We start from the raw sequence: 21,580 nt of genomic DNA on the forward strand, positions 1-21,580 counted from the left end.
CATTTAAATCAATTTTGAATATTACAAGATGGCTCACATTCAACCAAGTCACTGTTAGTCCAGCTTTTTCAGATTCACATTTTTTTTTTTTAATATTTTTTATTTATTTATTTGACAGAGAGAGATCACAAGTAGATGGAGAGGCAGGCAGAGAGGGAGATAGAGGGAAGCAGGCTCCCTGCTGAGCAGAGAGCCCGATGCGGGACTTGATCCCAGGACCCTGAGATCATGACCTGAGCCGAAGGCAGCGGCTTAACCCACTGAGCCACCCAGGTGCCCCTCAGATTCACATTTTTTAAATCTAATAAATTCTCTTTTGTAAATGTAGCCAAGGAGGAAGTTTGCTTAAGGCTTATGTCTTTTTATTTTTTTTAAGATTTTATTTATTTATGTGAGAGAGAGAGGGAGAGAGCATGAGCAGGGGGAGGGGCAGAGGGAGAAGCAGACTCCTTGCTGAGCAGGGAGCATTAATGCCATGACCCTGAGATAGTGACCTGAGCTGAAGGCAGACCCTTAACCGACTGAGCCACCCAGGTGCTCCAGGCTGAAGGCTTATGTCTGTGCTATACTTCCTAACTAGTAGTCTGTGTAGAGAAAAAATATCCTCTTGAAGAAACTAACAGCATCACTATTGTTTAACTTCTGGGTCACTGATGTGACCTATTTTGCATGCTGGCTTCGTAGGTTATATCCTGTAAAAAAAAAAAAATGTAATTGATGATGAGTTAGCTTGTCTCATTTATACAATGTAAATAAATATTCTTGAAAATTATCAAAAATTTAGATAATCACTAATGCTGTTGTCATTAATTTTCATTAAGAAGATTTTATTTCACTTGAATTTATTCAAATTCTGGCTTAAATACAATACATATATTGGGGTATTATATAAAATACAACATAGATGATTCTTTTTTTTCATTTAACATAGATGATTCTTGCTTTAAGGAACAATAAAATCTGAGATCTGGTGAATGGTGTAAATTTTTTTCTTTTTAGCTTAAGAATTTGTACAACGGTTTGTGAGGGAACTGTTCAAACATACAACAAAGGTGAGAGAACTTTAGCAATGAGTATCTATATACCTCCCCCCTCCTGGATTCCAACATTAAACGTTTAGTGTGCTTGCCTCCTCATGCGTCTGCCCTTTGTATGGTTAAAATGTGTGGATACTCCCTGCGCCTTCTCCCTGCGCCTTCTCTCCTAGAATGAATGGACTGCACTCCTCACTGTGTTTACTTGGATGGGTTGATCAGTTACATTTTATGCAGCTACCTTGCATAGCCCTACATCTTGGCTGAAGGGCTTTGTTACATTTGGGTTTGTTTCCTTCTGTGCATTCCCGGAGAGTCAGAAAGGTTGCCTAAGAGTTCAAATAGGGACTCTTTAGGTGCACAGAATGTGGTTGAAGAAAGCGATAAATGAGTTCAGCAGAATCTCCTGATGCTTAATCTGGGCTGTGCTTATTCTCACTGCCTGTCCTGGGCCTATTGGTGAGGGCCTTGGGGCCAGCTGAGGGCTGGCAGTTCTGAGGTCTAATGTTTTTTGTAGGAAATGGAAGGATGTCAACTTGGCAAGCCTTATTTTCTTTCTCTTGGAACCATTGGTTGCTTTTCTGGGTATACTGTGTTGTAAGCACGTGGCACACAAGGTTCTCTTTGGAACTAGCCTGAGAACTGGGGCCCCCTCTGTTAAGAGAGGCAGCCCTGCTGGGATAAAAGGGAGAGCCTCTGAAAGGTCAGTGGGAGGGTTCTTGAATTACGGGTGTTGAAAGCAGATCCTTCCCAAGCTCAAGGCTGCTGCCTGCTCCCTGCTCTGATTGAAAGGGGCTCCCAGTCCAGCCCGACTGATTCCCTTTGCGGTGAGGACTGGATCCCTCTGCAGCATTTCCAGTGGGTTTCTCTTCAGAGCTATTACATACGTCACTGAGTCTCTTCATGTAGGTGTTTCATGAACACCTGAGACAAAGGTAGAAGCATTTGATCGCTCTTGCTTGGTGGGAACTGGAAGTGCTTTCGATTGGGGGCCAGATTTAATCTCCCGTATAGAATGACTGTTCTCAAACTTACAAGGTGGATCTTAGTTCCCTCTTCTAAAAACAGTAGCAGCACTCTTTGGGGTTAAGTATTTAAAAGATCTCAATCAGAGCTTTCACTTTTACGTATAAAACTTCCTTCTTAGGCTTCCTTTGCTGTTTCTTCTGCAACTAGCTAAATGCATGCATTCTCTATGGAGATGTTGGTTAGAAAGGAGTCCTTCCTTCCTGTGGAGATCATACTTCTGAGTATTACAGAATAACTTAGGGCAGTGATGGTGGATGGATCTTCCTTGATGAGACTTGAGGGCATGGATTGTATTGAACTAGAAGTTCTTGAACTTGGTTGCAGACTGGAATCACAGAGTCTTTTTTTTTTTTTTAATTTAATTTATTTTTTATTTTTTTAAAAGATTTTATTTATTTATCTGGCAGACAGAGTTCACAAGTAGGCAGAGAGGCAGGCAGAGAGAGAGAGAGGAGGAAGCAGGCTCCCTGCCAAACAGAGAGCCCAATGTGGGGCTTGATCCTAGGATCCTGGGATCATGACCTAAGCCCAAGGCAGAGGCTTTGACCCACTGAGCCACCCGGGCACCTCTGGAATCACAGAGTTTAAAAACACTGATGCTGCTTAACAGGACTGCAACATCAGTATACAGAAGTTAATTGTACTTCTATACATCAGCAAAGGAAAATACGATAATGGTACATTAAAACAACAATTATTAGCAATAATTTCAAAAGGAATAATATATTCAGGAATGAATTTAACAAAAGAAGCACAAAACTTATACTCTGATAACTACAGAACATTGTTGAAAGAAATTCAAGAAGTCTAACTAGAAAGACACTCGATATTCATGGATCAATATAGGCACACTGAGGAGATATTGGGAATTCGGTTCCAGACTTAACTCAATAAAGCAAATACCAAAATAAAGCCGAATGAGTTCTCTCATTTCTCAGTGCCTATAAAAGTTACGTTTACACTATACCCTTTTTTTTCTTTTTAAAGATTTTATTTATTTATTTGATGGACAGAGATCACAAGTAGGCAGAGAGGCAGGTGGGGGTGTGGTGGCAGGAAGCAGGCTCCCCACTGAGCAGGGAGCCTGATGTGGGGTTTGATCCAGGACCCTGGGACTGTAAGCTGAGCTGAAGGCAGAGGCTTTAACACACTGAGCCACCCAGGCACCCCTGTTTACACTGTATTCTTATACTATAGTCTTTTAGGTGTGCAGTAGCATAATGTCCCAAAAAAATATGCACACTGTTAAAAATTTTTTTTTTAAAGATTTTATTTATTTATTTGACAGAGAGAGACCACAAGCAGACAGAAAGGCAGGCAGAGAGAGAGAGGAGGAAGCAGGCTCCCCGCTGAGCAGAGAGCCCGATGCGGGACTCGATCCCAGGACCCTGAGATCATGACCTGAACCGAAGGCAGTGGCTTAACCCACTGAGCCACCCAGGCGCCCCCAAAATTTTTTATTGGTAAAGGATGCTAACCATCCTCTGAGCTTTCCATGAGTCACAATTATCGACAGATCACTGTAGCACATATAATATATAATGAAAAGATTTGAAATATGGCGAGAATTACCAAGGTATGACACAGAGACATGAAGTGAGCAAATGCTGTTGGAAACTTGATGCCAATAGACTGCTGGATGTCAGGTTGCCACAAGCCTTCTGTTTGTAAAAACGTACTCTCTGTAAGTACAAAGCACAAGGTATGCCTATACTGTAAGATGGCTGTAAAATGGATCTACAGATATAAATCCTATGAACATCCCAAATATCTTCTTGGCGCAAATTGACAAGCTTATCCTAAAATTCATATGGGAAATTGAGGGAAATCAGATAGCCCAAACTATCTTATAAAAGAAGAATAAAGTTGGAGAACTGACTTCTGGTCCTCAAACTTCCTATAATGCTATATAATAAAACTATGTCACACTGTCAAAAGGATAGATAGTTAGCTCGAGGGAATAGAACTGACAGTTCCAGAAATAAATTCTCATGTTCATTGTCAGTTGATTTCTATCAAGGGTGCCAAGGCAGTTCAAAGGGAGAAAGAATAATTTTTCGATAAATAGTGCTGGGACCACTGGATACCATTTTCAAAAGAATGAAGTTGGACTGTTTCCTCATACCATGGACGAACATTAACTCAAAAGGCTTCTGCCTGTCTCTTTGAAGAAAATATGGGAAATAGAAAAAAATTTCATGATCTTGGATTCGGCAAAGCATGAATAGAAGAAAAGAAATCAGACCTCATCAAAATTAAAAACCTTTGCAATGGACCTCCTCAGGAAAGTGAAAAAACTCAAAGAATGGGATAAAATATTTGCAAATAATGTCTGTTACAGGACACCTGCAGAATGTACAAAAAAGTCCTATAACTCAATAATAAAAACACAAATAACTCAATTAAAAATGGGCAAAGGATTGGAATAGACATTTACCCAAACAAGTCTGGATCAAAGAAGTCTTCCAACTTTGCATGCCAGTCACAAGCCCAGGTTGTTAACTGCACTTTTGATCAGCGGGCTGTAAATCATACGTTCCCATGACCTCCTCCTTGGCTTCGGTTACCGCGCTAGAGCAGCTCTGAGAACTCAGAGAAGCACTTTACTTACTAGATTGTTGGTTTATTATAAAATGCTGTTCAGGAACAGCCAGAGGGAAGACATGCATAGGACAAGGTGAGGGGAAAGAGCATGGGTCTTCTAAGTCCTCCAAAGTATAACACTCTTACCAAATCTCCATGTGTTCACCAACCAGTAAGCACTCTGAACTCAGACTTTTGGGTTTTTATGGAGGTTTCATTCCATAGGCATGAGTAAGTCAGTCACTAGTGGCCCCTGATGTAACCTCCAGGCTCTCTCTGCTCCCTGGAGGTCAATGGGTAGGACTAAAAGTTCCAGCTCTCCATGCCCAGAGTTGGTACTTCTGGCAGCCAACAACCCCCCCCCCCCCCCCCACCTAGGAGCATTCCCAAAGTCTCCTCCTTAGCATAACAAAGGATACTTTTTATCTTTACCATCACTTAGGAAATTCCAAGGGTTTTAGATGCTCTATGCTGGAAGTAAGAAGAATGTATTTGTATTTCTTATTACAAATCATAATATCATGGCAGCCTTTCCCATTAGTGTCCCATAGTTTCCAGTGTTTCTTGTCCATAGAAACATACCTGTCTCCTGTCCTTTTCTTCAAGGCTCTGCTCTCTGCCAGGAAGCTATTTCCTCCTCTGACTGTCCTCCTGTCCTAATTATTGGCGAATGGTGACAGATTATTCTAGAGACAAGGTTTTAATCAAAGAAATCTAAAGGTTGAAATTTCTGGTAATGTCAACAGATGGACTGAGTGTAGAGAGTGAGACTTTGGTGGGGGTTACATAATTATATACACCTGATTTTATAGCAAGAAAGTGAGAGTGCATGTGCACCCTTAAGATCTGGGGAGGGGCAGAGGGAGAGAGAGAATCTCTTTTTTTTAATTGTTTTTTAAGGATTTTATTTACTTATTTGACAGAAAGAGAGACAGAGAGAAAGGGAACATAAGCAGGGGGAGTCAGAGAGGGAGAAGCAGACTCCCCGCTGAGCGGGGACCCTTATGTGGGGCTCGATCCCAGGATCCTGGGATCACAACCTGAGTTGAAGGCAGATGGCTTAACGACTGAGCCACCCAGGCACCCCAAAGAGAGAGAACCTTAAACAGGCTCCACATCCACCATGGAGCCCAACATGAGGCTCGCTTGATCCCCGAGACCCTGAGATCATGACCTGAGCTGAAATTAAGAGTCAGATGCTTAATCAACTGAACAACCCAGGCACCCCTCTATCCACCTAATTTTTAAGTCCTAGTTGTAATAAGTGTATAAAGGAGATGTAACGAGTGTTTACGGTCTTGGAAGGGTTTTAAGCGGATGGCAGAAGGGATCCGATTTAGATTTTATTAAAGTTCCTTCTGCCAGCAGTGTGGAGAATTAACTAGAAAGAGGCAAAAACAGATACAGCAAGATTAGTGAAGGGACCAAGGCAGAAGCCCAGGTAAGAGGTAATGGAAAGGGGTCTAAGGGTGGGCAGAGGAGGCAGATAGAAGCGAATGGACCTAACCAGTACTTAGGACATGGGATGGATAGGACTTTGCATTTATCAAGTCAGTCACCCAGTAATGTGTTTTGCAGTACCTTCTACATGTTTTTCTGGAATCCATCAGAGACTAAGACCATGTCTCTGTACTAATAGCTGAATTTCTAGTGGGCAACAAGATAATACACAAGTAACTAACATTAGGTAATAGAAAGTGCTATGAAGAAATACAAAGCAGGATAAGGAGGCCTGATAGGGGAGGGACCGTTGTGCTTTTTAGCCGGTGAAGGCCTGTCTGCAGATGTGACTCTGAGGAGGGCCCTCAATGACATGAGATCGAGCCTTCTGGGAGGAAGGACATTTGGGGCGGGGGAGGGCACCAACCAAGAAAGAAGGCCTTATTCGGAAGCAAGCGTGATACATAGAGGAGACAGCGAGCAGGTTCATAGCCCCAGAGTAGAGGGGGAGTGTGGTAGAAAGGAGCTCAGAGCAGCAGCCAGGAGTCAGAACAGGTAGGGCCGTGCGAGCCGTGATAAGGAGTTGGTGAGGCCATCTGAATGAGACGCGCATTCATTGGAGGGTTTGGAGCAGGAGAATAAAATGGGATTTGTATTTTAGAAAGATGTACGAAGAGTGCCTTGGCTACTGGATAGAGGAGAGACCATCGAGAAAGCTATTGCCGAGGTCTCCGGAAAGGGTGATGGGGACTTGAGTTTGCAGTGGGAGTGATGAGAAATGTTGAGTGTGGGGACATGTTTTGGTTGCAGAGTTTGAGGAAAAGAGGAATCAAGGATGTCTTTGTTTTTGTTTTGGCCGAGTAACTGGGTAATTGGTTCCATTTACTGAGATGGGGAAGATTGGGGATGTGGGGAAGCTGGTATGTGGGGGGAGGTGGATTCAAAGGCTCTGCTCAGTATCGAGGGCTTGGTTAGACAGCCAGGGGAAGACTACCCAGAAAGTATTTATTGGATACAGGGTATGAGAAAGTGGTGTCCTAGATGATCCATACATTTCTGGGTTGTGCAGCCGGATGGATGGAAATGTCCTATTCACAGAGATAGAAAATGCAGGGTGAGAGGTGCCTGGGTGGCTCAGTGAGTTAAAGCCTCTGCCTTCAGCTCAGGTCGTGATCTCAGGGTCCTGGGATCGAGCAGCTCATCGGGCTCTCTGCTCAGCGGGGAGCCTGCTTCCCCCTCCCCGCCCCCGCCTGTCTCTCTGCCTACTTGTGATCTCTCTGTCAAATAAATAAATAAAATCTTTAAAAACAACAACAACAACAACAACAACAAAAATCAAAGAGAGCAGAGGCCCCTGTGTGGCTCAGTGGTTAAGTGGCTGACTCTGCCTCAGGTCCTGATTCCAGGGTCCTGCGATTGAGTCCCCCATCAGGCTCCTTGCTTAGTGGGAAGCCTGCTTCTCCTGCCTGCCGCTACCCCTGCTCCTGTTCTCTCTCTCTCTCTCTCTCTCTCTGACAAATAAATAAAGTCTGAACATCTATGATAAACTCTTGGGAAAGCTTAGATTTCAACTTTACAAGTTTGCAAAAAGTTGAAATAATTTTTTTTTTTTTTTTAATCTTCTGTAAAGACTCACACAGTCTTTCTTTTTGGTTTCTATTTGACCCTAAGCTTTTTCTAGAGATGCAAATCATTCTAAAGGGAAGCTTGAATGGAGGCGTGTGTGCTCTTCTGTTGCAAGTATCTGTCCTGTGTATGATGCTTCTGGGCCACAGCAGCTTCACCCGTTCTCAGAAGGGGGTAGAGAAAGGATAATCTCAGGAGGTCAGAGGATTAACATTTCCCCATGAAGTTCTTGATAGAGTCTAAGATCACGCGAAGCTGAGTAGAAATAATTCTGCAGTCTGTGACTTTTTCAAAGGGTTCCCGTATACAGAATATCAGGTTTGTGTTTTGTGTGCGCGTGTGTTTTGAATCCTTTGAGGTAACCATAACGGATATTATCTTTTTTTTTTAAAAGATTTTATTTATTTGACAGAGATCACAAGGAGGCAGAGAGGCAGAGGAAGAGAGGGGGGGAAGCAGGCTCCCCGCTCAGCAGAGTGTCCGACGTGGGGCTTGATCCCAGGGTCCTGAGATCATGACCTGAGCCGAAGGCAGAGGCCTAACCCACTGAGCCCCCCAGGCGCCCCAACAGATGCTATCATTTCGGGTGTTTCAGTGAAGGGAAGCCGGTCTGGGGCACGGTCTAAGTCACTTTCCCATCATCGCTTGCTAGCGTGACTCCACGGCCGGAGCCCAGATATTCTGATAGATGTTTGTTGCTCGGTTCACTTTGTTTTCCTGGATACCTTCCCCTTGAACCTGGAGACCATACATTTTTAGAGTCTTTCTGCTTAAATTTCAAGTGGCAGCTGGGGAGACCGAAGTGGTCACATTGGCATCTGTGTGGCGGACGGAGGGCCAAAAGGTCCGCAGAACAGAGCCGGGTGGACAAGCGTTCACATCATTTTTTCATTTGTCCCTGGGTGTGACATTCCTTTCTGGGCGCCAGCTCTGTCGGTCCTCTCGAGTGTTGCGCGTGTGCAGAAATTCTTCCCCACATTTCCTGATGTGGCTCTCTCCTGCTTCCCGTTCTTAGCACAGGAGACCATGTCTGGCACCAAAACTGGAGCAAGGGATTGCTCACCCTTCTCTCAAATGAGAAAATAAGAGCTAAAATACAGCACCCAGAGCGCAGTCGACGGTAGGAAGAGTTCTGCGAGAGGAGCCCTGTTCCCGGATACCTTTTATTCTCCATACGGACCCAGGAGCACTTTCCCCATGTGTTTAAACATCATTTTGAAAATATTTTTCATGATTCCTCAGCGAGCCGTTGTATGAATTGAGCATCATTTATTTATGTGTTCTTCTGTTTTGGGTATTTGGGTTACTTTCTCATTTTTTGATGATGAATGGTGATGAATGGCATAGGGGGAAAATGGACTCCTTGAAAAAGGGAATTGTTAAGCATGTGAAGAAATACAAATCTGGTTTCAGTGCGTTGCTCTAGTCATTGCTTCCGGAGTCCACTGTAACGGTAATTTTGATCAGCTAAATACAGGATTAGTTTCCTGAAATAATGCCATTGTGATATTGGTTTTATTTTCAGATGGGGAAAAATAAAGATGGGAGCACCTGGGTGGCTCAGTCATTAAGCATCTGCCTTCAGCTCAGGTCAGGATCTCAGGGTCCCAGGATCGAGCCCCGCATCCAGCTCCCTGCTCAGTGGGGAGTCTGCTTCTCCCTCTGTACTACTCCCCCTCATGTTTGCTGTCTCTGTGTCTCTTCTCTCAAATAAATAAATAAAATCTTAAAAAAAAAAAAAAGAACAAAGAAATAGGTTCACGATTATGGTATCTGTATTCTGACCATAGAATTTATTTAATAGTTAAGCTTTTATAAAAGGTTGGTGCAACAGCAGTATTATTAATGTAGCAGGTTGATCCATAAATGCATAAATTTGAAGAGTTTGAACCCAATTGTAAAGAATCTTAACTTTATAAAGGTTGTTAGTTCATTGACCGGCTTATGTATTTTTGGGGTGTCCTCAAACGTGTTCTTGACTTGTTTTCATCACGCATACAGAAAAGAGCTCCAATTATGAACGAATTAGTAGAAACTGAGGAGTCCATTTCTGGGATTTCTTTCTTTCTTTCTTTCTTTCTTTTTTTAAAGATTTTGTTTATTTGAGAGAGTGAGTGAACAAGAGAGAGCATGAGCAGGGGGAGGAGCAGAGGGAAAGGGAGAAGCAGACTCCCGGCTGGACAGGGAACCCAACTCAGGGCTCCATCCTGGGACTCGGGAGTCATGACCTGAGCGGAAGGCAGACGCTTAACCAACTGAGCCAAAACTTAACTACTCATAGCCTACTGTTGACCAGAAACCTTACTGATAGCATAAACAGTTGATTAATACAAATTCTGTATATGTATTACATACTGTATTCTTACAATAAAGGAAGCTGTAGAAAATGTTAAGAAAATCATTAAAGAAAATATACTTATAGCACTGTATTTATTAAAAAAAAAATGTGCATGTCAGTGGACCTACACAGTTCAAACCCATGTTGTTCAAGTGTCAGCTGTATTTTGATTCTGTTTGGCTAAATCAGCATGAGAGTCAGAGTTCTACTTTTGAGCAAACTTCGAGGGAGAGGACCACTAGGTAAAAATGGAACTGGGAAGTCACATAAGTTAAAAAAAGAGTAAAGAAGGCATTTGCCACCAGGGCAAACGAGGGTTTCTTCTTTCCCATATCCGTGTTGGATGAAAAGTGTGAGCACATGGGAATTTGATGTGTTGCCTTGCATAAACTCATATTCTTAGGATGAGGTCATGCGTAATTAATCACCTGTCTTGCTTTCTTTCCCAAGCGATGGGTCTTAGTGTTCACACTTGTGGTAACTTTGGTCTCCCTCAGTTTCCCTGAGCACAAGAGCCCCAGGACTGCCAGTGAAGGAAGGGGAGGCAAGGGTGATGTGTGACCTTCATGCTACTGTGAGGCAATGGGTCATTGTCTTTTTCCTTCTTACCTTCTAGTGCTTGAAACAGTACCTGCAGCTGGCAATCCGAGAAGGCTGTGGGTCTCCCATTGCTTGCCCTGACACGGTGTGCCTGAACCACGGGACCCTGCAGGAGGCGGAGGTATGCTCGACTCCCATGACCTTCCCTCTTGCCTGTTGATGTTACTCCCTGGGATCCTCACTGCGTACTTCCCTGCCAGGGGGTCTAGAATCGAAATGCAGAGGCTACCTCTTTAAAGGAGTCCTTTGTGGCTGCATACCTATGGATACTTCATACAGACTGTTGAAGCTGTTGCTTACCGCAGTTCCATCGATAAATCTGTCTGCGTGTTGAAGAAATTCTCCAGTAGTCAAAGGCGCTAGGAATCAGGTTTACCAGATGTGCAGTTTGGAGGCGGAAGAACAAGAGGTCTTGTGATCTCTACTACTTTAAAGATAAACGGACGACAGATTTTAACCAGTTACAGACAATATAAACTATTGTGGTTGTACAGAGAGACGGAGTTGAATCATTTCCACAGGCCTCTGGTTGGATCTTTATCAGATATCAGAAATGTCTTTTTTGAATGAGTTCTTCTCCCATTTCCTTAAGATTGTGACATACCATTTTCCTTTGTTTCTTCAATCCCTGATCAGGAGCCTTGCCCTTGAATCTGATTTTTTTTTTTTTTAAAGATTTTATTTATTTATTTGAGATAGAAAGCATGAGTGGGGGGCAGAGGGAGGGGGAGACTCCCCACTGAGCAGGGGGCCTGACACGAGACTCGATCCCAGGACCCTGGGATCATGACCTGAGCTGAAGGCAGATGCTTAGCTGACTGAGCCATCCAGGCTTCCCAGGTCCTTCTCACTTTAAATCAGGAGATAACCCACGCTAACCCATCTTTGGGAAGATTGTAAGCATTGCTCCTTTTACTTCTTTGCTTTGGCTGGATTGTTAGAATGGAAAGAGATCCCATGAAACAGAGGAAGTAAGTTACTCGTTCAGCATCACAGCTCACCTGCTGTGCACTAGGTGGTCTTCCAGATGCTTTCATAGCTGGTGAACCATCCAGTCCCTTCAACAGACTTAAGTAATTTGCCCAAGAGTGCATATCTAAAGCCCAGAAGAGCTACAGTTCTAATCCAGTTCTTTCTGACCACCATAACTACATGGCTTTAAGAGTAGAAGGTGGTGGGGTGCCTGGGTGGCTCAGTGGGTTAAGCCTCTGCCTTCAGCTCAGGTCATGATCCCAGGGTCCTGGGATCGAGCCCCGCATCAGGCTCTCTGCTCAGCGGGGAGCCTGCTTCTCCCCACTCTCTCTGCCTGGCTCTCTGCCTACTTGTGATCTCTGTCTGTCAAATAAATAAATAAAATCTTTAAAAAAAAAAAAAAAGAGTAGAAGGTGGTAGGTAGATTGTGTAATAAAGGACCTGATAATTGGAGACTCAGTAGTGTGCACGCGTGTGTGCGTGGATATGTATATATGTATGTGTAGGTGGGGATGTGTGTGTTGATACGCTTTGTTTGTAAAGCACATCCTCTGTTTTATAAGCAAAGCATGCAGAATGATGTTTATAGACCATTTTTAACCAATATGCCTCTGGGTGTCTCCTGTTCAGTTCATGGAATATCAGCTAGGGGTTACAAGTGAGTTTGAAGTATTTTCTAGGGAAGGATAAAAGGAATATATAATAGTTTAGAAGTGTATTGTTTTAGGAAAATCATGAAATAATGGAATGTTTTTAATAAAAAAATAATACTGATTATGTCATCCTTTGTTGAGAAATACTGCTTTCTTTTGTGTGAGAAAAGTATAGAAGGAAATTAAAGTGGGGAAAGACTGGGTTAGCTAGACACTTTGGCAGTGGGTTTTAAAGTAAGTCTCAGAGGTGCCTGGGTGGCTCAGTGGGTTAAAGCCTCTGCCTTTGGCTCAAGTCATGATCTCAGGGTCCTAGGATCGAGCCCCGCACTGGGCTCTCTGTTCAGCAGGGAGCCTGCTTCCCCCTCTTTTTCTCTGCCCACCTCTGCCTACTTGTGATTTCTCTGTCAAATAAATAAATAAAATCTTAAAAAAAAATGAAGTAAGACTTGGGTGTTCATAAGCATCTTTTGATGCATCATCCTTCTAGGAAAGGTGCTTCCTTTTTGATTTGCCTCTGTGAAAATCTGACCAGTCAGTGGTGTTTATCAAGTGTGCACAGTCTGCCAGGTCCTGTTCCAGGATACAGAGGCAAATAAGATTGGCCCAGTGCTCGCCTCATGGAGTTTCTGGTCCAGCAGAGTGACATTAACCAGATGACAAGTGAAATTAACTACAGGCCTGTATCCTAGACCTTGCACTGTCCAGTCCAGTAGCCACTTGCTACATGTGGCTATTTACATTTTAATTAATTAAGATCAGGGGCGCTGGGTGGCTCAGTCGGTTGAGTGTCTGCCTTCGGCTCAGGTCATCATCTTCAGGGTCTTGGGGTTGAGTCCCGCATTGGGCTCCCTGCTCAGTGGGGAGTCTGCTTCTCCCTCTCCCTCTGCCTGCTGCTTCCATTGCTTGTGCTCTCTCTCTTTGTCAAATGAGTAAATAAAATCTTAAAAAAATTAATTAAGATGAAATAAAACTAAAAATTCATTCCTGTGGTTGCCCTAATCATGTTCTAAGTACCCCATAGCCATATACGGCTCACGGCTGCCCGATTGGACAGCACCGACTCTGACATCTCTGACACTTGCAGAAAGGTCAATGGCATGGCGTTGTTGTAGACTTTTCAACGTAGGTAACCACTAGCCAGTGACAATTCGGGGATCACATGTTAGAGCTAATGTGTTCAGACGAGTGGGTGAGGAGAGCCTGTCTCACAGCTCTCCAGAACAGAATTTAATTTTCCTGATTTTCTTAGTATAGAATTTTCTTTTCATATTCGCCTGCAGTTCCCCTCATCTGATTTCTTACCCCTTCCCCATCATACACATTCTCAACACACTTACCGGGTACTCGTTCCATGTACCCAATTTGACTCGAAAAACAGTTAATCTTTCAGTATGGAAACCCAACAAACCCATAATGTCTCTTAGAAGTTACCAAAGGGTATTTGAAAAACAAAAACAAAAACAGAAAAAGACAGAACAAAAGCATCTTCTGAACTAAACTATGGTATGTCTTTAATTCTTCAAAGTCTGTTTCCCATTAGGCAAGTAGGAAGACCAGGGCATTAAAGGGCCGGTTCTGTTCTCACTGGTCTGCCGAGAGGCTGACTAAAGATGGGCGTGAATGTACAGTCGTCAGAGTTCTTAACCAACGGGCCACTTCTTCTCAGTCCCCAGAGGAAAACATTGTGCTGGCGGTAGTTAGTGGTCTCTCATTTTGAATGGAGACGTAAATAGAACATTATGTTAGAGATATTGATAGCTTTACCAGTTTATATGGGACCATTCCTTTCAAAGCAAATACCACATACACATGAACTTGGGCTATACTGTCTTCCTTTCTGGCTTCCTTTACATCAAGCTTTCCTTGTATATGGTTATTATTATGATAGGCAGTCCCCCCCCCCCTTTTTTTTTTCATGAAGCCCATTGTAGGGCTCAAACTCTTGACCCTGAGATCAAGACCTGAGCTGAGACCAAGAGTCGGTTGTTTAACTGACCGAGCCACCCAGGTGCCCCTAGAATAGGTAGTTCTTAATGCAGATACGATTGAGCATATCATAATGGGGCTTATCTGCCTTATGCTTGACTGGATTCTGTCTCTATGACTACTTCTTCTGCTTTTAAAAAAATTTTAATTATACAGGTAACACATAAATAAACTTCACATGTTAAAAATAGTTCTGGTTGAGACTCATGTTCCCCTGGCGCTGCTGCTGTTGATGTTATAATATGTGATTTTTCATCATCCACTGTCTTATAAAACGCATGTAAGTAGAACATTTCTTCATTCATCTTCACAGGACACCAGGCATTTAAAGTCTTTGCCCCCCATGCTTTCCGGTGTAGATCTAGTGCACGTGGTTGTCCGTGTTCCGTGCGTCGGCCCCTGCTCACGGTGGGTCCCCCTGCCTTCTTACTGCGTCCAGATGGGATCAACACTGGCTTTGCCCCATAATTTTTGTTTATCAGGGATGGCTTCATTAGCAAAGCATTTAATACCCGATCCAAGTACGGCTTGCTTCTGGAGGCGGACACTAGAAAAGTACAACAGGGCCTCCCTGCCTCGCGTGGTAGTGTCAGCTGGTGGTGGGCTTTTCTCAGGTCCCTGGTGCGGGAATCTCACCCACTACGGATAAGACTGTTTGTTCTGATAGCATCACTTCCGGCAAGGCCCAGGGAGTTCGTAGCCCTATTAAAAGGTGATGACTACTGGAGCCCTGCCCTTCCTGTGCTAGGGAAGTAGCACACCATCCCCCGCTGGGGAAACCTGAGCCATTTGTCGGGGTCCTATAAAATTAGAGTGGTGAGCGCATACCTACCATTACATGGCCTGAGAAATTGAACTTCTTCTCTCTGCCAGTTGGCAGTGGAGGGCAGGGAAGAGCTTCTCAACAACCAAGTCTCCTTCCAAGTCCTGGGGCATTGACCTGACCGCCTGCTTCTTGGGCTAGAGTCCCCACCTGCCCCAGAGCAGGGATGCGTGCAGCTGCTCGTGCCAAGCATGGGGGTTCCAGAATTTCTATGGGAGGAGGTTTAGGCTGTGGGGTGCCGTGGAGGACTGGGGGCAGGGGAAGGGGAGCACTAAGGAATTTGAATGTATATTTGCAGAAGAAATACAGATATTACTCTTGTTGCCTGTTTATTCGGGAAGGCTTTCGGAATTCTAGAGAGCCGTGTGCTCCCCGCAAGTGATCCTTCTGCACAGCCCTCACTCGCTGTGTCCTCTTGTCACACTCTTCCTCCCCATCATCACAGCGTGAGGCGGGACAGAGGGAAGATTAGGATGCCCAGCCAGGCAGCCAGATTCCTGTTGCTGTGGCTGAAGGATCTGGACTGGAAGGGACCGAGTATGTCTGTGATAACCTTGGGCTGTGATGTGTGTTGGGGGGATTGAGTCGAACCTCAGGGTGGCGGAGGAGAAAGCAATCTGCTCTGCCAGTGTCAATAGATACTTTTAGGGTTCCAGTTGAATTTTGCTTTGGAATGCATTTACAGCTTTGCTTTAAAACTGCATACAAGTGGGGGAAAATGTTTCTAGGATTTTTCTTCAACTAAAGGCAAGTGTAAGAAGAGTAAGCAGCAGTGGCTTGAACGTGTCACATGGTCGGGCACATGGGCAAATCCCTTTTACCCGTGGAGGAGCCACGGGAGAAAGGCGGAAGAGGGTGTGGGAGGGTGTTCTGGAGAACAGGTGAGAAAGGCACAGCGAAAGCAGCCTTCTTCAGGGAACTGTGAAAACAGTTCCCGCCCTGGCGTTCCAGCTCCCGCCATCTTTCTCACTTCCCAGGAGGGCCCTGCCTTCTGGCTCTTGGACAGTGAAGCCCTCTTGTTTTTTTCCAGCAGGTTTCAAAATCTAGTACAGAGAGAAGACGGGAGCTTAGTCAGCACACTCAAGTGATGAGCGGGGGATGTTAGGAAGGACAGTTCTTATTTTCTGGGTTGAGATAGGAAACCCGGGTAGTTTTTGTATCGGTGTGATAAGGCATTTATCTGTACGGGTAGGACTGTTTCTCTTGCCAGTATTTTTGCAGGTCATAGCACCTCACAAATTGCCGTGCTCCAATGAGTTCCTTGTGGTCACTCCTATCTTCAAATATACTATCTCTTGGATTCTTTGTTTGGTCTGTCTCTTTAATGTTTTAAAGCAGCAGTAGCAGAAGTATGGTTTAAAGGGCCAAACCCAAGTGAAGACTAGGCTTTTCTTTCTCCTTTTTCTCTTTTTTCCTGGCTGTCTAGACCTTGATGAGAACTTGCATGAAGCCAATCCCTAACTTCATGGTTTTAACCATTTCATTTTCCCAACTGAAATATAATATATATTATAATCTTTGATATGGGGGCACCTGGGTGGCTCAGTTGGTTAAGCCTCTGCCTTCGGCTCAGGTCATGATCTCAGGGTCCTGGGTTGGAGGCCTGCAGTGGGCTCCCTGCTCAGCGGGGAGACTGCTTCCTCCTCTCTCTGCCCCTCCGCCTATGTTCATGCTCTGTCTCTTGCTTTCTCTCTCTCAAATAAATAAATAAAATCTTTAAAAAAGTAACCTTTTCTATACATATTGTATTTTATGCATAAGATAAAATTTGTATATGAGGTCAGTATTATGGGAACACACTATTTCAGCATAAATGGTTCTCTGGCAAGCAGGCTCTACTGTCTCCCCCCACCCCCACTTCCTTCTTTAGTTTTATTTATTTATTTATTTATTCATTTGACAGACAGAGATCACAAGTAGGCAGAGAGGCAGGCAGAGAGAGAGGGGGAAGCAGGCTCCCTGCTGAGCAGAGAGCCCGATGCGGGGCTCAATCCCAGGATCCTAGGATCATGACCTGAGCCGAAGGCAGAGGCTTTAACCCACTGAGCCACCCAGGCACCCCACTTCTTTAGCTTTTGTAGGGCTAGTGTCAATGTGAGTGGTGATGCCTGCTCAGATATTATGATCACAGTTAATATAGGAAACAAAAGTATACCTCACGTTTTATTTCTTGTCAGTTGTGAATGTTAGATGTATCTAATTAACCACCATGTGTAACAGTTACAGCTCCCCACGTGTATGTATATTCTGAGTGCCCTGGTTGTCCTGTGCTATGGTTAGAGTGGAATGGAGAACCGATGGCTTGCAGTAAGGTAGTTTAGTAAGCATTCTCAGGTTGATACAACCCAGAATGCGATTATGGGCGATTGGTAGCTTTTTGTTTTTACTGTTCTGTATTACTGCTATTATTCTATTAAAATTATACTGAGTTTACCTTCTCTTTGAATTAAATTTTCTTTCTTTTTGGAAAGAATTTCTAGAATAATGAAGATGAGAAAAAGTGGTCTTTCATACTTGGATTGAAGGAGAGAAAAATTTTTGTGTAACAGGCAGATTAAATTTCAAAGGAGAAATAGCAATAAAAATCACTTTAAATCAAGATAAGAATTTTTTAGATCTGATGGAAGTGGTCTCTTGATAGTTGAGAAGATACTTGGAAATTCTTTGTTTTTACAGCTTGCATGTGGATCTGGTTATTAGTGGATTAGAACTCCCTGAATGCAGTAAATATCAGTAGTCCATACTGACCTGAATACAAAAATGAATAATAAGTAGATGGGAGGAGAAGGACAGCTTTTTTTTTTCTTTTCTTTTCTTTTTTTTTTAAGATTTTATTTGAGAGTGAGAGAGAGAGATCACAAGCAGGGGAAGGATGGAGGAAGGAGTAGACTCCCCACTGAGAAGGAAGGCCCATGCAGGACTTGATCCCAGGACCCTGGGCTCATGCTCTGAGCTGAAGGCAGATGCTTAATTGACTGAGCCACCTAGGCACCCTAGGAAGAGTTCTTTCTTACAGTAGAATTCTAATTAACAAATACAGAATGAATGATGGAAATAGAAAATCATTAAGCAAATATCACAGTAATGACTATTAGAGGCAAGGATTATCAATAGATACAATAATTAATGGGGCAAAGGTATGATGAGAAACAGGATATTTGCAGAATCTCAAATGTATTCCTACAAGAACAAGATACTTGATGATTACAAAGGGTGAAGAAATCTGGTGGACACCACCGTAACCAAGTTAAAAAGTCAACATTACCAGTAATGAGATGGGTGTTCTCCTGTACTTCCTTAATGGCTCAACATCACTTCTGTGACATTCTTGCCAAAACTGCACAGGCTCAACCTAATCACGGGAAAGCATCAGATGAACCCAAATCAGAGAACACTGTAGGACATAACTAGCCTGGACTCTTCAAAGTCATGAAAGGTCAAGGTCATGAAAGGCAAAGACAAACTGAGTAACTGCCACAGAATGGAGAAGGCTAAGGAGACTTGGCAACTAAATGCAGGGAGGGATCCTGAATTAGATCTTAGACTGGAAAAAAAAAAAAAAAGACAAAAGTGGGACAGTTTCTGAACATGGAATAAGGCTTACAGATAGTTTGTTTTATATCAACGTAAATTTCATTACTTTAATTCTTACCTATGGTTATGTAAGGTGTTAACATTAGGAGAAGTTGGGGAGAATGGGATTTTGGAACTCTCCCCAAGTTCATCAGTCTAAGATTATTTCAAAATAAAAAAGTTAAAAAGGAACATTCTGATATGATTTTGAACGATTTGGAATTTTTTTGTTGGCAGGGAGAGGACAGTGATATATCATAAGACACCTCTTCATAATCTCTTTCATTGGCGTTTCAGTTTTGCAATCAGTTTGCAAGTCTGATTGTTTCAGGTTTTGTTTTGCTTTTGAAAGCAGTAGTCCTTTAACCTGTGATCTAATCGGCCCTTCAGTAATCATCCTAACGCGTTTATTTCAGGTTTATAATTGTAAGAGACCTTGAGCAATCGAGACTTAGCTCCACATGGCAGTGAAACCGGGAATTTAATACTTTGGATCGTCTTTTTTTTTTTTTTTTAACAAGGTCCAGTTTTCTCTGATCTGAAGCCATGGGTATAATAGAAACATTTCAGAGAACTAGTCTAATCCGTAAAGCCAACAAATGATAAGATCAAGGAGTCGATTCTCTTTTTTCCCAAAGAGTAGATTTAAAAGAAAAAACCCTTATGTGTCTTTATTGCCTTCTGGGTAATTTAAGTTCCTTGAGAGCAGCTCCTCTGCCCCCTTTCCTCGTCTGTCTTCCCACGGTTCCAGACACTGTTGTACCTTTAGTGCATTGTCAGATAGAACACCGAAAAGGTGCAAATCCAAGTGGTGAGGTCTGGGAAGAGAAGAGAAGAGAATGGTGGTGATAGAACTAAGGTGTTTTTTTTCTTTTTTTTAAATCACAAATTTCAATAGAAAAAATTGATTTACCCTATTAAGTCTTAATTCCATAAAAATCTTCGATCTATTAAAAAAATAATAAATAGGAGATTCAAAGTAGAATAAAAGACCAAAAAAATCAGAGCCCTCTGACTTCCCTGTTGGCAGAGACGTGTCCTCTATGAAATTTAGCTTTCTAATTTAAAATTAAACATCCATCTCGGGGCACTTGGGTGGCTCAGTGGGTTAAAGCATCTGCCTTCGGCTCAGGTCATGATCCTAGGGTCCTGGGATCAAGCCCTGCATCAAGCTCTCTGCTCGGCGGGGAGCCTGCTTCCTCCTCTCTCTGCCTACTTGTGATCTCTGTCTGTCAGATAAATAAATAAAATCTTAAAAAAAAATGGGGGCACCTGGGTGGCTCAGTGGGTTAAGCCTCTGCCTTCAGCTCAGGTCATGATCCCAGGGTCCTGGGATCGAGCCCCACATCGGGCTCTCTGCTCAGCGGGGAGCCTGCTTCCCTTACTCTCTGCCTGCCTCTCTGCCTACTTGTGATCTCTTTCTCTGTCAAAAAAGTAAATAAAATCTAAAAAAAAAAAAAAAAAAGAAACATCCATCTCTCCTGTTGTTGACTTTTTACTGCATTAATTTGTCTCAGTTTTCTCATTAGCATTTTGTCTGTGTCTCAAGTCCTCTATCTCCTGTTTGCTTTGTCTTCCGTCAACGGTATTTGACTTAGCTGCTACATATACTGCATGTCATTGAAAAAAAAATCAGAATTTTTAGGAGTTGACTTTGAGGGGTTTGAAGAAGTTCATCATCAGTCCAGAAGCTGTTTTAGTTGGGGGCAAGTAGAGTATAAGACTGTCCCATAGAATCAAAGGCCTCTCGGGGTGGGGGCGGTTAAAACAGGTATACAGACTCTCACTGAGGTCTCTTCGGCCCAGATGACATCATCTCTATGTCACCTTGGCCCCAAAGTTGAAGTAGTATTAGATTATTTGTTCTCTGCCACAAGGAAGCAATGACTAAGTCAGGAATTGAATTCAGATTCCTTAATGCTTCCCATCCCTTTGGTTACCTATGTCTTCTGTCTCTAACTCAGAATTTTTTTTGAGACACCTTTGTCTTTTAGGAAAGATGTCCAGGTGGTGTTATAACAGATGAAACAGAACTGGCTTTCAGTGTAATAAAAGTCTAACCACACTTTTAAAAAAAGTATGGTATAACACATAGCATATAAAATTAACCATAATTTTTTTTTACAGTGATAGCTCAGGAGCTTTATTGAAAGTGCCAGATGAAAATACAACCTTTTCCTCCCAGCTGGAGAAAAATGTTATAATTAAATTAAATTTATGTTTTACTGTACTTGGAATGGAGAAGACTGAACTTGCCTGTTTTGTAGTCCTTCATAGGTTTTAGCTAACTTTGTTTAATTCATTTGCCAAGTAAACAAATTGAATTTTTTGTGTGTGTGAGGAGGAGGATTTGATTTTGAATACCTGTTAAAATATACTGTATTTGTTAAGTGTAATTTTTAAATTTTAAATTTTTAATTATTTTTATTAACATATAATGTATTATTTGCCCCAGGGGTACAGGTCTGTGAATTGTCAGCCTTACACATGTTAAGTGTAATTTTTAATGGCCTCATTTTTTTTTTACTCTTGTTTTCTCTTCCTTTCTTTGGTTGCAGGAACTTCTGTCTAGATATATTTCATACCAAAGGACATGTAATGTTTTCGAGTCAGAATTGCCAAGGCTACGACTGTGTCCTGTATCAACTTGCTAAATGTTTAGAAGCCTAATATCAAGTCCTTGAGTTTTCTCAGTTATAAATCTTTTAAGCAACATCAATATAGTTGGCGTCGATGGAGGTAGTATTTTTAGAATGCCAGTGTAAGAGCAGTTAGCTTTTCCTGCATCTGACTTCGCAATGCAATTTGAAAGGATTAATCTGAAATATCCTTTGGTTAGGTCTGACTCACTGTCATTTACTTGTAAACCTTTGGTTCATATCGCCATCTGCAATGGAAATAGGAGTGCAATCACAAGAAATAT

General features: G+C 42.8%; 1 protein-coding gene across 5 annotated transcripts in view; it reads left to right on the top strand.

Annotated features, from left to right (window-relative positions):
- RNF144B (ring finger protein 144B) overlaps positions 1-21,580 on the top strand; it is a 170,172-nt gene that overhangs the window by 120,435 nt on the left and 28,157 nt on the right. For 4 of the 5 annotated variants that reach the window (XM_032341202.1, XM_032341200.1, XM_032341201.1 and 1 more), the window contains exon 3: positions 10,667-10,771. The exons of the other annotated variant lie outside the window; for it this stretch is intronic. In XM_032341202.1, coding sequence (XP_032197093.1) covers positions 10,667-10,771 — 105 coding nt within the window. The remainder of the gene's footprint in view (positions 1-10,666; positions 10,772-21,580) is intronic. 5 annotated transcript variants of the gene reach the window in all.

The sequence above is a fragment of the Mustela erminea genome, chromosome 4 (assembly GCF_009829155.1).
Source record: "Mustela erminea isolate mMusErm1 chromosome 4, mMusErm1.Pri, whole genome shotgun sequence".
In the NCBI taxonomy this organism is placed as follows: Eukaryota; Metazoa; Chordata; class Mammalia; order Carnivora; family Mustelidae; genus Mustela; species Mustela erminea.